General features: G+C 44.6%; 1 protein-coding gene across 2 annotated transcripts in view; it reads right to left on the minus strand.

Annotated features, from left to right (window-relative positions):
• The window catches only part of DCAF15 (DDB1 and CUL4 associated factor 15), a 255057-nt gene that overhangs the window by 163686 nt on the left and 77708 nt on the right, over positions 1–13663 (minus strand). For both annotated transcript variants that reach the window (XM_085600481.1, XM_085600482.1), the window contains exons 5-7: positions 11694–11824; positions 6873–7043; positions 3434–4027 (exon numbers count right to left, since the gene is read on the minus strand). In XM_085600481.1, the coding sequence (XP_085456607.1) occupies positions 3434–4027; positions 6873–7043; positions 11694–11824 (896 nt within the window). The remainder of the gene's footprint in view (positions 1–3433; positions 4028–6872; positions 7044–11693; positions 11825–13663) is intronic.

Here is a 13663-nt window from a genome sequence, read left to right on the forward strand (position 1 = left end):
CTAGGATGGGGGAGCGGGATGGGGGATGTTGGAGAAATGTACCGCTGTTGAACTGTTTTCTGCCAACTTGCCGCATTCAGGGGCTACTGCATTGCTCTTCATCGTGGAAAATCATGTGTCTGATTGCTGTATTGTGCTGCTGCTGATGAATAAAATAAAAACAAGTTTAAAAAAAAAGGGGCCTATGCACTTTAAATTTGCTGACGCACATATTAGGAATTGCAGAGCAGTTGCTTTTCATGTTTATGATCTGTACTGTTCATAACCCAACTCGCAGGTTTGAGTTAATGTTTGTGATGTCAGCAAAGCAGTTATTGCGAAATGCCTGTGCATGAATAGGTTTATTTTACAGCCCTGATTCTTCTCTAAGAGGGGAAGTGGCTTCCATCAGTATGCTTGTAAAAGCTTCACAATGTAAAACAAAGAACATTTTTGATTTTGAGGCATCTGTATGCACAGTTATCTACGTTGCCACAATCCTGATACTCGAGCATTAAGAAAGGAAAGCTCAGTCCGTCCTGCTCCTTAAGCAGGGCGGCAGAATAGTGGTGCCTCTTTCCCTTGATAAATATCCTGCACAAAAGTAAACTGTGAACCTGCTGACCACTACAAAGCAGCGAACAGTGAGCTGAAGCCATTGGAGGCGAGTCCTACTTCCAAAATGGAAGTCATCTCTCCCACAGACATATGAAGTGGCTTATTATAGCCTTCAAGAGTCCTAATGGGTGCAACTACCATAGAAAGAAGCCTAGAGGCCGGGCCCGCGCTTGTACTGCTTTGAGATTAGAGGGCACCAAAGTAGAAAAAGACGGCGTTTTCCCCATTTCCACTAAAAAGCAAATATATTCTCTGGTAAGGTATTCTTGGTTATGATCTTTAATTGAAAACCATAAACCCTACTTATGATGTTTGCCTACACAGCAGTAGGTTATCATCATTTGTGTAGAGCCTTCAAAAATGCAGTGCAATGAACAAAAAGTGGGCCTGGAAAATGTTATACTACAAGCCGAATATTTCACCAGACAAGCAGCGCTGGCAATCTTTGACAAATGGAACACTGGAGTTTTACTTCCAGGTCAGCCAAAGTACGCAGGTACTATCAACATCTGCATCGGTGAAACAAGCTCACAAAGGAGCAGCCTGTGATGTGGCTTGGTTTCATGTTCTAGTATGGAGCGTGGAACCCACCTGGAAATCTGCCTTTTCAGCACTCCACTCGGGCCAGAGACTATTAAATGGCCATACGAACTACTATTATTTTTTCCTTAAGTCTTTTTTCAGTCATAGGCTAACATTGCCATTTAACTTGTAGGGGTGGGCGGAATTTGCGTAGTCATGCTATGCAACGCTCCGCAAAATGGTAAAAAATCTCTGCGAGCGCGCAAAAGTTCCGCGAACATGCGTAATTGCGTGTTCCAAACGTTCGCGATGCTTTTTTGTTCGTGAACGCTGTTTGCGTGCAAGGGGAGAAATATCTTGCGAACACGCATTTTGAAAGTGCGAACAAGCAAAACATTCCGCAAAGCTGCGGATCGCAGAATTTTTGGCAATTCCGCGCTCTCTGCGAACGCAAAATTACCCAAATTCCGCAAGCGGAAACGGAATTGACCGCCCAGGCCTACATTTAAGAAAAGCATGTTGAAGTCCTGTGCCTGTACTTATGATCCTCATGAAATGATTGATACCAAAGAACTCGAGTAAATCTACTCTGTAGTGCTCTCCCAAACTCATTTGCGTCTTGCTCGTAAGGAATGTATTTCTAGATCTTGATAATAAAAATCTGGGTAAATGCAACACCGCAAGCCTGCTGTATCTGGCCCGTGTGTAGAAGGTTTTCTAAAAGGTGCAACTGTTCTTATTTTAATGTGACCAACTTCCAAAAAGTCAATCTGTTTTTCTTCGGTAATGTTTAGAACACCAAAGGTGCACAATCTAAATCTCAATATCATCTTTGGTGCAAAGCCCAACTTACATCGACCTTAATGTTAGACAGCTCTGCTTTGGAGTAAGAACCACGATGGCCCGAGTCACCTCAGCAGACCATTTCCCCATCGTAATAGCTCTGACACCATCACCCAAGAACCCAAATATAAAGTTTTTGAATTTTCACGCAAATGCAGACATGTTTTGCAGTTGGCCAGTATTGTGGCCAGTTACGCGTCAATGATTACACATTTTGTGCGAGTCTCTCCGTCTCCTAAATCTCCAAGGGAAAACATCTAAATGACACTCTGTTACATAGAAAAGTACCCTAAAAATGGCAAAAGAAACCGGGAGCAACTATTATGCATTTTTTTTCTTTGGAAATGTAATGTCATTTGATGAATGATTCTAGTTTCTAGTTTTTCTCACCATGTACACGCTCCCAAACCCAGTGTCAGGAAATAGACGTGGTAGGCATCGTGAGCTTTGAGTCAACACCATGGGGAGTAGTTCAAGACATGGATATAATTGATGTTAACATGCTTTATTTATAAAATGGTTTAAGAAAGGAGAAGCTATGATTAGTAACACCTGGAATGGGTATTTTAAAAAGCTGTAGTTTACTCCTGTTATCCATCTAAGTATTGGTTTTACACATATCCTTTGATTAATTTGAGGTGTTCTACTGTCTTAATTCTGTTCCCCTTGATCTTCCTCACAGAAATCTTTACCAAGCACTATTAAAGCAAATCTAAAGCGGTTTTGCTGGTTATATAGCACTAGGTAAAAACACTGGAAATAAAAATGCAGTGCAAACATCTTGTTTAGATTTCTGGCCCAACCCCATGAAAATTTTGCTGCCCTGGTTTTTAAAAAAGTAGGACCCATCCTCAGCAAGCTATCGGCCAGAGATGGAGGACAACAAAGTGAATTAAACCATTCCACCCCTCAAAAGATTATTAGGCACTTCAAACTTTAATTGAGTCCGCTGACCTATTTACCCTCTGACCATTGCGCGACTGATGCTGAAAACATTCAAATGGAATCATAAATCCTTAAAGTTGTTAACCAGCAAAGCACACAGCTAAGCAGAAATATACATGTACTCCTGCCAAAAGCAAGGTGAAGTGATCCAATCTGCAACATGCAGTGCTAGAAACACTCCCAAATGTTGCTGGTGTTTACTATGATCTTGTGTAAACTCGTTTCTGGAATAAGAGTAATTGTCCACTCGGTCACAACCTATACTAAGTCTCATACATAAACAGTGGAAGTTCAGCAGACAAGACCGTTTACTGCACAAACTGTAATACTACCTAGTCATTCACTGGATAGCAATCTCGAAACAAACTTGTTTCAACTTCTTCCAAAAAGTCGGAATCAGCGACTGCCTCACTACAAGCAGAGATCTTTGCCTGCTCCAGTGTGCAACACAGCCACATCTCTAGCAACCATCCTTCAAATGTTACAAAGAAAGCCCAGCCTGCTCACAAACCATGGAAAATCTCACCTGTCTCTTGCTCGGACAGTTCCACTGGCTCCATTACATAGCGCAGCCTTGTATAATTCACATAACCTGGCTCTGCCTGATGACAGTCACCCGAGGAGCCAGATTCTTGCTGACTGCCCAGCAAAGGGCTGGAGTCCAGACCAAAGTGCTCTCCATCACAAGCTCTCTTATCGGAATCCCCTGCACTATGACAATGGCTACAGGAACGCAGAAAGTGAGATGTTGCTAAGAGAGGGCAGGCAGGGCTGGAACTGGACTCGGAGTCCTGCCCCTGATGGGAGCCTTCAGGGCAGCCACCCTCTTCCTTATCCACTGAAGAGCCCGCAGCTTCTTTAGCTCTTCGGAAAATGTCAGCCACAAATTCCTTGGCCTTTGTCACAGCCAGGGAGGGTTCAGCTGGCTTTTCACAGCTCCGAGTGTCCTGTGTTGTTTGAGGGCAAGTTGAAGGAACCTGGCATTGGCAGATACCCCTTTCAAATTTCCCTCCAATGTCTGATGAAGAGGTTGGCGTCGGAGTCTCTTTCCACTCTTCACCCAGAACCAAATGCTTCCTGTTCTTCCGGTCATACAAGACTTGGCAGCTTTCTCCATCCCCTGAAAGAGAGAGGAAAGGTCAAGTAGAACCGCAGCCATGAAAGTGGTTACAAGATCAGCCAGAGGGATAATGGGTAGAGCCTTACTTGAATGCCGCCCCAACATACTTCTGGAGATAGAACCAGGAACCTTATCTGTCGTTCCGTCACACAAACACACACAACACAATAATAAATAGCACAATTATAAGTAGTGGTCTATACAAAGCACCCACCGTATCTCACCTTCCTGTGAATTCCAGCCCCTTCTGTGAAAGAGGCTATCCATCTCAGCAACTAACCTGAAGTTTACATTCCTCTCTTGCCACAGTGCAGATTTTAAGTGAAGTTAGATGTATGAAGCCACTATGTATGATGTTTTCAAATACAAACACCAAACCAGCAAGTGAAGTATTTTAAAGTCATATTTACATTAAGAGTACAATATGGGTTTCAAGTTAATAAGATGAAAATAAATTTAAAAAGCCAGTGCTAAATTTGTAAAACAAAAAACACAAACAAAGTGCCAGAACTTTAGTCAGAAGGCCACTGTAGCTTGCACCAAACATGGCCACTGCCATGCTACTAATGATAGTTACAAAAACAACTACTAGCTATCACACTCCTACAAGTGTGACAACTCGGACTATTTCAGGCCCCCAAAAGAGCTATAAGAATAGCATGGGTGGCAGATAATAGTCAGTTAATTTAATTTTTTAATTTAACATTTTTATTGAAATCAAACCAGTCACTTTTAGAAGCACAGATTGCGTATGTTTAGTTACAGAGAAGACATTTATATATCTACATGTATCTTGCACAATATTGTAGGCGATTCGTACTCGTTCGTTGTCTCCCTTTTTGATATTTCCAATTCCACCGCTGGACTTATAAACATCTTTTTCGGCAACCATGCATTTGCCCATCTCTGCCACCCAGCCTATTGTCAATGGTCGATCCGGTGCCCATTTCATACCTATTACTCTCTTCACTAGAGTGTATCCTAGGGTGGCTATTTGCTGTTCTATTTCTGTTAAATCAGTAGGCTCCCAAATATTCAAGATCCCCAGTCGTGGTGTCAGGGTAATCTGTTTCCCCAACGCATCCTGCAGTTTGTCTATTACGCTCTCCCACAGGGGGCGTATCTGGGGGCATTCCCAAAGGATATGGTAAAATGTCGCCACTTGGCGACAATGGCGTAGACAGAGTGCGTCCTGCCTAGATCCTATTTTTGCAAGTGTTACCCCGGTGAAATATGTCATGTGCAACACCTTAAGTTGGATCAACCTAAAACAATGGTTTATGGCTGTTTCTCTTGGGGACATCAATGCAGTCTGCCAATCATCAGTCATTTTTAATGTATATTGAATTTATAATTAACTGTTGTTGCGGTCAATACTAAATTAGCCAGACAGTGCCACCTTGTAGCAGATAGTCACAAGCGCTGGTGTTGACAATTAAGTCCCGGAAACCACCGGCTCAAATTAAGCACTGAATTAAGCTCAACACTATATAGAGTCTAGTGGAGAGGGACAGAATTCTACAATTCTTTAAAATGGTTATAGAGACCCTGAAGTTCTTGCCTAAAAACCCCTACCTTACTGGAAAAACGTAAAAAAAAAAAATACAACCATTTAAAAAAAGATATATACATTTTTAAATTAGTTGCAACTCTAATTTTTGCAGGGGCAAGGAGTAGGGCTTACTTAATGTCATTTTTCTATCTATGGGTTGGAGGTTAGAAGAGCTCCGCAGTGTTCTGCTCCCAGGCATAGCATTGTCCTAAATCAGACATTGCCAGCTTGTCAGAGACCAAATCAGAGGACTTCGGAGGCTTTTGTTCAATTGGCAATGGGTTTGAAAGAGAGGCAGGGACACTTTCTAGGACAAAGAGGAGGTCTATGATCGGAGGGAACAGAATCCACTGGCTTATTCAAAGTAGGTTCTTGCTAAGATAGGCATTTGCAAGCAAATTAGTACCTACATTTGCCTAGTGCTTCAACTTAAGAAGCTACCACTGCCACTATTAAGTGAGTGACATGGTGAGCTTCCCTTACAGATCTGGGACAAACGTAAAACTGCCCCGCTGCTGACCAGTGGTGCATTGGCAAGTGCAGATAAAATACAGTGAACTGGCCATACATACCCATGCCAGATGACAGGCCAAATGTTATGAATTATCACAGATTAGTCTCAGCGAATGGTTAGTGTAAGATTAGAGAGTGCATTCCCATTGGCAGAACAACAAAGATATTACTGAATCCCACAAAATCCTATGACAGACTCTAGTTGAGTGGGGAATGAAGGCAGTGCCGTGTGTGTGTGTGGGTGTGCATGTAGGTAGGTGCGCGTGCCTGTAGGTAGGTGCGCGTGCCTGTAGGTAGGTGCGCGTGCCTGTAGGTAGGTGCGCGTGCCTGTAGGTAGGTGCGCGTGCCTGGTGCGTGTAGGTCTGTAGAGGTGTGCGTGTAGGTCTGTAGAGGTGTGCGTGTAGGTCTGTAGAGGTGTGCGTGTAGGTCTGTAGAGGTGTGCGTGTAGGTCTGTAGAGGTGTGCGTGTAGGTCTGTAGAGGTGTGCGTGTAGGTCTGTAGGGTCTGTAGAGGTGTGCGTGTAGGTAGGTGTGCGCATGTAGGTCTGTAGGTGTAGGGGTGTGTAGGTGAGTGAGCGAGAGAGAGAAAAAAAGAGCCAGAGGGCCCAAAAATTGATTGAGAGAAAGTGGTCTATGCAGTAATTAGGCAGAAGGGGAAGAGCAGAAACAGCTTTGCAGTGGAGAAAGCCAATGTGCCACATGGCAGGGTGGGTTGGGTTTAAATGTAAAAAGATGCGTTTAAAAAAAAAAATAAAGTCAGATACACTGGTCATAGATCTAACCTGCGGAGTGCACCGACACTGCACAGGCTACCAGGGAATAGCTGGTGTTTAGCAGCACCACCTGGTCCTTCTTGAGTTGGAAGGCTGGCTGGAAGGTGGGGAAGGGGTAGACCACCTGGTACTTGGTATGCAGCATAAAGCCATGCTGGAGGCAGTGGGCGTTTGTATCACCTGCAACACAAAACACATCCAGTGAGACCAAAGCTTATCAGGACCTTCAAATGTCATCACTTTAGGGCCTGGCTCAACATCTATGTTTACCTACATCATACATTGTCATTCTGGAACCCAATGTGTATCCACAATTGTGATAACTAACATTACTTCAGTCCGGTTTCAGTAACCTGGGGTTGCTGTTTGAAGTGAACTGAGGTTTCATTCTGGCATCCTTATGCCAGTAGACCAACATTTACAAACACAAGGTCTTTTTCTATTTAAAGAAGCAGTGAAAGGGGAACAATGTATGGCTAGTTTACGTCCCAACCATTACCAGAGAAAGCATATGCATCTCACTCTCAACACCAAAAGTTTTAGAGAGAGTACAAACACACAATCTGATACCAACACTACAACGTATCCTAAAGAAAGCCCACAGCACAACACCCATGCCTCATTCCTGCAAAATTGCATGGCTTGGCAGTAGGTCACAAGATCAGACTGTGAATGGCTGTGTTGAGTAAACCTACACCCAGATGTTAACTATCCGAGTGAGTGACGGGGAGGAAAGCAATGAGACCGCAGTAACTTAGGAAGGTTCAATAACAGGAATATGCAACTAAACACTAAACTGTTATATCACACTATTTTGCTCAGACAACAAAAACTAAACCACAGCTATAAATAGAAAATGGTTGGTCAGGGACAACCCCCTCCTCCCCCACCCCCTGAAAACAGCGCACCAAGCATTATTTACTAATAGTATAATATAGAAATGAGAAAAAGGGCATTATGCCTTGGGTGGGGACAGGGAGGGCCTGGTTCATGATACAAACAATCATGTGGTCAAATCTTTCTGAGACAGCCTACAGAGGGTAGATAGGAAAGTATTGGGTTTTGAAATGGTCACCCTCACTTTTTGCCTGTTATTTCATGTGATTTTGACTGGAAGTGCACTGGGCCCCTGCTAACCAGGTCCCCAGTGCCAGATCTCTTTTCCAAAACTGTATAATTAATTACCCCAATTGGCAATACCTTTAGCACTCTCTGTAAATCCCTAGTAAATAGTACACCTGGTACCGATGGCCTGAGATACTAAAGAGGAGCCCCATGGGCTGCAGCACCAATTGTGCCACCCTAAGCGAGCCCTCACCAAATCAATGCACGACTGCCATTCCAGGCCTGCATGTTTTGGTGCATACAAAAGTGAAAATACGCCATGACATCACTGTGGGCCATGTCCCCTAACACTGCATGTAATATTTGTAAGTCACCCGTACAGCAGGCCTGACAGCCCTAAGGCAAGGTGTTTAAAATTACATGTGAGGGAATACCTACATGAGCAGATATGCCGCTGTGCTGGTCAGTTCCATTACTGCCAGTACAAGTGACCAGGGTAGCCATCTTAAGACATGTACTGGACACTGGTGAAAACTAGTTCCCCAGCTACATGAAGGCTTCACTGAAGGTAGGGATGTTAGGTATCCAACACCTTGTATTAATAACCCGCCACTGATTCCACTGTTGAATTTATTAATAAATGCACCCAAAGAGCACCTTAGAGGTGGCCCCTGAAAAGCTACCAGTGCCTGGTGTGTTGGCTGACTGGTTTTTGCCAGCCTGCCACCAGAGATGAGTGTCTGGCCCCCTAAGGTGGGAGCCTTTGCTCTCAGGATGTCAGAAACAAAGACTGCTCAGGAAGGGGGTGATTACACCCCCTGCCAGAGGATAACCTGCTGATTACAATCTACCGCCTTTGAAATGAGAGTCTGGCTACCCTAACAGGCGAGGAAGCTGACCCCAGGCTAGTACCACCTCTAAGGTGCCCTAATCTGAGATGGACACAACTTTTCAGAAGCAGCCATCTTTACGATGGCAAACTTAAGAATTCTGGGACAGGTTATGCAACTTCCCACAGGCTTCAGCATTACCCTACGAGAATGATACATCACTAGAATTAATAAGACTTGACCAGCACACAGACACTATACTATTGTTGGTCACCTTTAACACTGCTTAAGCTTAATACTCCACTGGATTGAGCTACACTTTTAAAACCCAAAAATTAAACAAGGTGCTTATTATCGGCCACAAGCGTTCCCTACAGACCCCAAGTCTTTGACAAACTCCAAAAACAACCAGCTTCAGTCCGTAACTTAAGTAAAACATTTGGGTCTACTCTTAGATCAGTAACTCACTCTGGAAAACCAAGCAAATGAAATAACTACATCATCATGGCTTTTCAGCTCTGGACCACAGGATCATGACATACATTCCTAAACAAATAAATAGAACAGTGGTTAGGGCATGTGTTAATGCATGTCTTCACTTCGGCAAGTCCTTGTACAAGCAGCGGCTCCTTCGCTATGGTGGAGGCGCGTTGCCCCCCTGCCAGCAGCAGCAACTGCAAAACTTGAAAAATAAAACTATAATAAAGCAGGTCTATTATAGTTTTATTTTTCTTTCTGGCTGAGTCTTGGGGGCGGGGCCTAATCCATGATCGTCATGGAGTAAGACTGGTAGGTGCACTGTTATCAGTGTGCACGTGGGTTTGCCAGCCGTCTTAGGATGACCAAACCGACATGCGCACTGAGCTGTCTCCAACCCGAGCTGAGTTGTCAGGTTGGAGAAAGCAGGCACAGACTCCCAGTCTCTCTGGGAGTGCAAATCGAGGGCGCGCAGGCCAATCCTGATGCTGTTCACATGCCGCATGAGATCAGCGTTAAGATCGGCTGCAGGGAAGTCTGAGAGCCTGTGCTGCAGTGAAGCCAGAGGAGCGGAGATGCGGCGGGCATTCAGGTAAGTTCTATTCTATATTTTAGTGTTGCTACTGTTGACCCCCCCCCCACCATCTCTTGCTACTGTGCCCGACACCATCTGCGACATGACTGTGTGTAGGATTATCTGTCAAGACGTAGAACAAACTACAACTACAGCTGATCCAAAGTTTGCGGTCAGTTCAGCTAACCAATTTCAGACCCAGACCCACGTATCTGAAGGGTGCTGTTCATTGCAGTGGCTGCGCGTCCAAAGACATTTTCTTTAAGGTTCTTCGTACTGAGCACAAAGCAATCTCTGGTGTAGGCTGAATATTTCTGAAGAAAATCTTCACCATACAAGATGATTCTTGTTGTAAGCTCATTTTCAGCATCTTTATCCCTGTACCACTTGGGATGTCCGAGAGATTTGGCTGCTACCCTGTGAAATGCCTTGCCCTTAACATCAGAAAAGTAAGAGACTATCTGGCTCTCCAGAAATCACTTAAAAGTCACTTATATTGAAGCTGGTTGCTCCGTTTGACACTGTTTGAGCGCCTAAAAACCTGAATGTGTTAGTTGCACTTTAAAGTGGAGAGGTGTAGTGCAGCGGCCAGGGCAGCTGCCTTCGGAGCACAGGGTTCACGGTTCGATCCTCAGCTCCGGCGGCAGCTCAGCCCAGCACCATGCGACACTTAATTTCCACGACGGCCCCCAGCGCCTTGAGACCCGTAATGGTAGTTTGCGCTTTAAAAATATTTTATATTGGCCATAGTGACCGTAAGGGTCAGTAGCCAATTGGCTACTACCTTACACTCCACTAACGCCCCTAAATTCAGGATTTAGGGGAGACCCTGGCACCAAAGCAACAGACCTTGCCGACCTGAGAGCAGAAGGATGTGAAGAGTTACATTCTGCAAGAACTGAAGACCCAGCAACTGACCTGGCGCCAACCCTGCCGGCCTACCTGCTGACTTCGACAAAAGCGCCAAAAGTAAACTTGTCCTGTAGCTGCTGAGACCCCTAAGTGTCAACTTTTTGAACTGAAAAGAATTTCTATTTAAAAACGCACTTACCTGAACGAATTGCTTCTGGTGCCTAAACATATATAAAGATACCTGTTATTTTTATAAATTAGTGTGGATATCCTTATTGAGTCGTATGTATTACTTATTGACTATTGTGTGTATATGCGAATGTCTTGCACTCCTCTAAGATAAGCCTAAGGCTGCTCGACCACACTACCCTATAGAAGAGCACCTTGGGATTGCTAGAGGAAGCCCCTGTCCACTTATAAGGGAACCTCTGGACTCTTTGCACTATAGGTCTCATTTTGATATACAATATTAACAGCCAGCTTCCGGATATATAGCCATTGAGGGGCAGAGGCACCTGCCCAGCACAGAAGAGTCACGTGGGGTGGCTTATAGCCACTGCGGCAGGCCTAGGTAGCTCCCAACACAGTCCACAGAATCTGGTGACATGGCCACCTAAATAGGATCAGCTAACTGGCAGTGCTTCAAAACACATCATGGTCAGCCTCATGACAGCCCACCTTCTGATCTAAATAGTGTATACTCACTGGGCAGTCTCCCAACATAACCAGCCATGTGGGTTGAGGGGGACACGGCAGAAGGTGGCAGGCCACCTAACAACAGTCCACTAACTGACAAAACATGAGGAACACTTATGTAGTCACCACATTAGTGTATACTTACTGAAATGAGGGGGGGGGGGTTTATAGTAATGTTACTGCTTGTATTGCCTGGAATGCTGGCAGTGGCTAGAACAAGGCCATATTTACACATTAATAGTGCATACTGACAAGACAGCATAAGTAGCATGACACAGAACTGAAAGCCTGTGTGGGAACATGGAACACCTCTGGATACAAACAGTCAATACTCACTCGGATGTGCTAGAGCAGCCTCACGACACAACCCACAGTGTCTGGGAGGTGGCATAGCAACCATGCTGATGTAGATATCTCGATGGTTTTCATCACTCATCATGTTCATCAACATGCCATTGGCAGAGGTACTGTAGGAAGACAGTAGAGTTATAACACACACAGCTAGCAGATCGGGTTTATGTTCAAAAGCAGTGCTCCAAGCAATGTGAATATGGGCCACCAACCATCTCCCTTGCTCAGCGGTAGAAAGTGCCCTACAGAAGAAGACAAAGGCCTACTGGTGTCAATATCAAAGCCTGGCTAAAAAGCCAACTCCCTTTTGACTTCATGAACCATTCCCATTTTAAACAGTGACACCTTGTGTAAATGGAAACAAGAAGCAAAGAGGATCTGACATTACCATCAGATAGTTGCTTCCATAGAAGTAATAAGTTGTAGTTCCAAAGTGAAACTTTCCATAAAATGCTGGCAAAGGCAGCATTTTTTAAATGCGACACACACTCACTCCATGTGATTCTCATGAAACAAATGCCTTAAAATTAACAAGTGCAGACACTGTATAAATACATTCAATCATGATTCTTGGCAACAAAAGAGCAACTCGGGATGGAGGACTAAGTAGTAGGGTGGATGAGCCATCCACAGCAGTAAAGAAGGAAGATATTTGCCCAGTCTCATTTCATACATTTCCTGAAAGGCAGAGTGCAAATTATGCATTACTTCATTGTCCAGGGACACAACATTGTATAAGGCAGGAAATAGCTTATTTGTAGGTGTACGCCCCTCAGCCAAGAAAGCTATGTAGTGTGTCAGTTGTAGAGCACAGCAAATAGCTTATGGCAGAGCTATTAGTCGTATTTTCAATTACATTCCATGCATCCATCAAAAGACAGTAAGCACATCACATTAAAACAATGTTCAGTCAAGGAAAACAATTGCATAAAAAACAGCAACAGGTAATGAACGCAAATTCTGAATGAACTGTGATATTGAGAGCGCACCTTTCATGGATTTGTTCAAAGGGCTAGTTGCTGGTACTCGACAAGTGATGCAGCACGTCCAGACAGCATGACTGCCCAGACAGAGCAAGGTAAAAAACAATAAAATGAAAATCTACAAAAAAAGAACCAACATGTCCCTATGATGTACATGCAAGTGACATTGCACATGCATGCCTACAAACTGATGCAGGAGCCATTTAATAAAACATATATTAATTTTTTTTTAAAGACAGTTAGCATAGGGGCTACAGAGTGGGCAGAAAAGGGAAACATGACATACAAGGGAGAGCAACACAGGGGTAAAGCTCACGAGCATAAAAGCAACACTTAGCATGGACGAGGCAGGGGGTTTAGCAGGAGGAGCAGCGCACAAGAGCCCTTGAAAAACAACGGAGTGAACAACAATGGAGAAGAGGGAAGGTGGATATTTAGGATCATTTAATTCATCCAGCTGATTTTAGAGAGTCGACTATTTTTCCTGCTCAAAATGTGAAGGTGGCTGTGGAGGTGTGGGGTCCACGGGATCTCCTTCACCTGGGCTTGTTTGCCCGAAGGCACGCCGGCAGGATCAGGCTGCCCAAACATGGCCCACATGACATCGTAAAATTCCTCAAGTTGGGCGGGGGTCGCACCTGCCCCCAGTAAGTGAGGAAGACGCAGAGTCGACCCAGTTGCCCATTTCACGGATAGGGGTCTAGAACACAGAGGTTCCTCCGTCTCGCCGTGTGGCAGGCAGGGCGAAATCGAAGAATGCTTTGACTTCTTGTGGTGCCTCTTACCAGACTACTTCGACGAAGAGGACTTCAAGCCCCCAGAACGATGCTTGGACCTTCCTCTTGACCGAGACTGACGATGCTACCTCCACGATGTGTGCTGGGCCGCGGGTAGTTTTAGGGACTGCTCACTCAAAGCCTTTGGCGCCATGACCCGGTAATCGGAGCACGACTTAGTGTCATGTTTGTACTC

Source organism: Triturus cristatus, chromosome 4_2 (assembly GCF_964204655.1).
Source record: "Triturus cristatus chromosome 4_2, aTriCri1.1, whole genome shotgun sequence".
Classification (NCBI taxonomy): domain Eukaryota; kingdom Metazoa; phylum Chordata; class Amphibia; order Caudata; family Salamandridae; genus Triturus; species Triturus cristatus.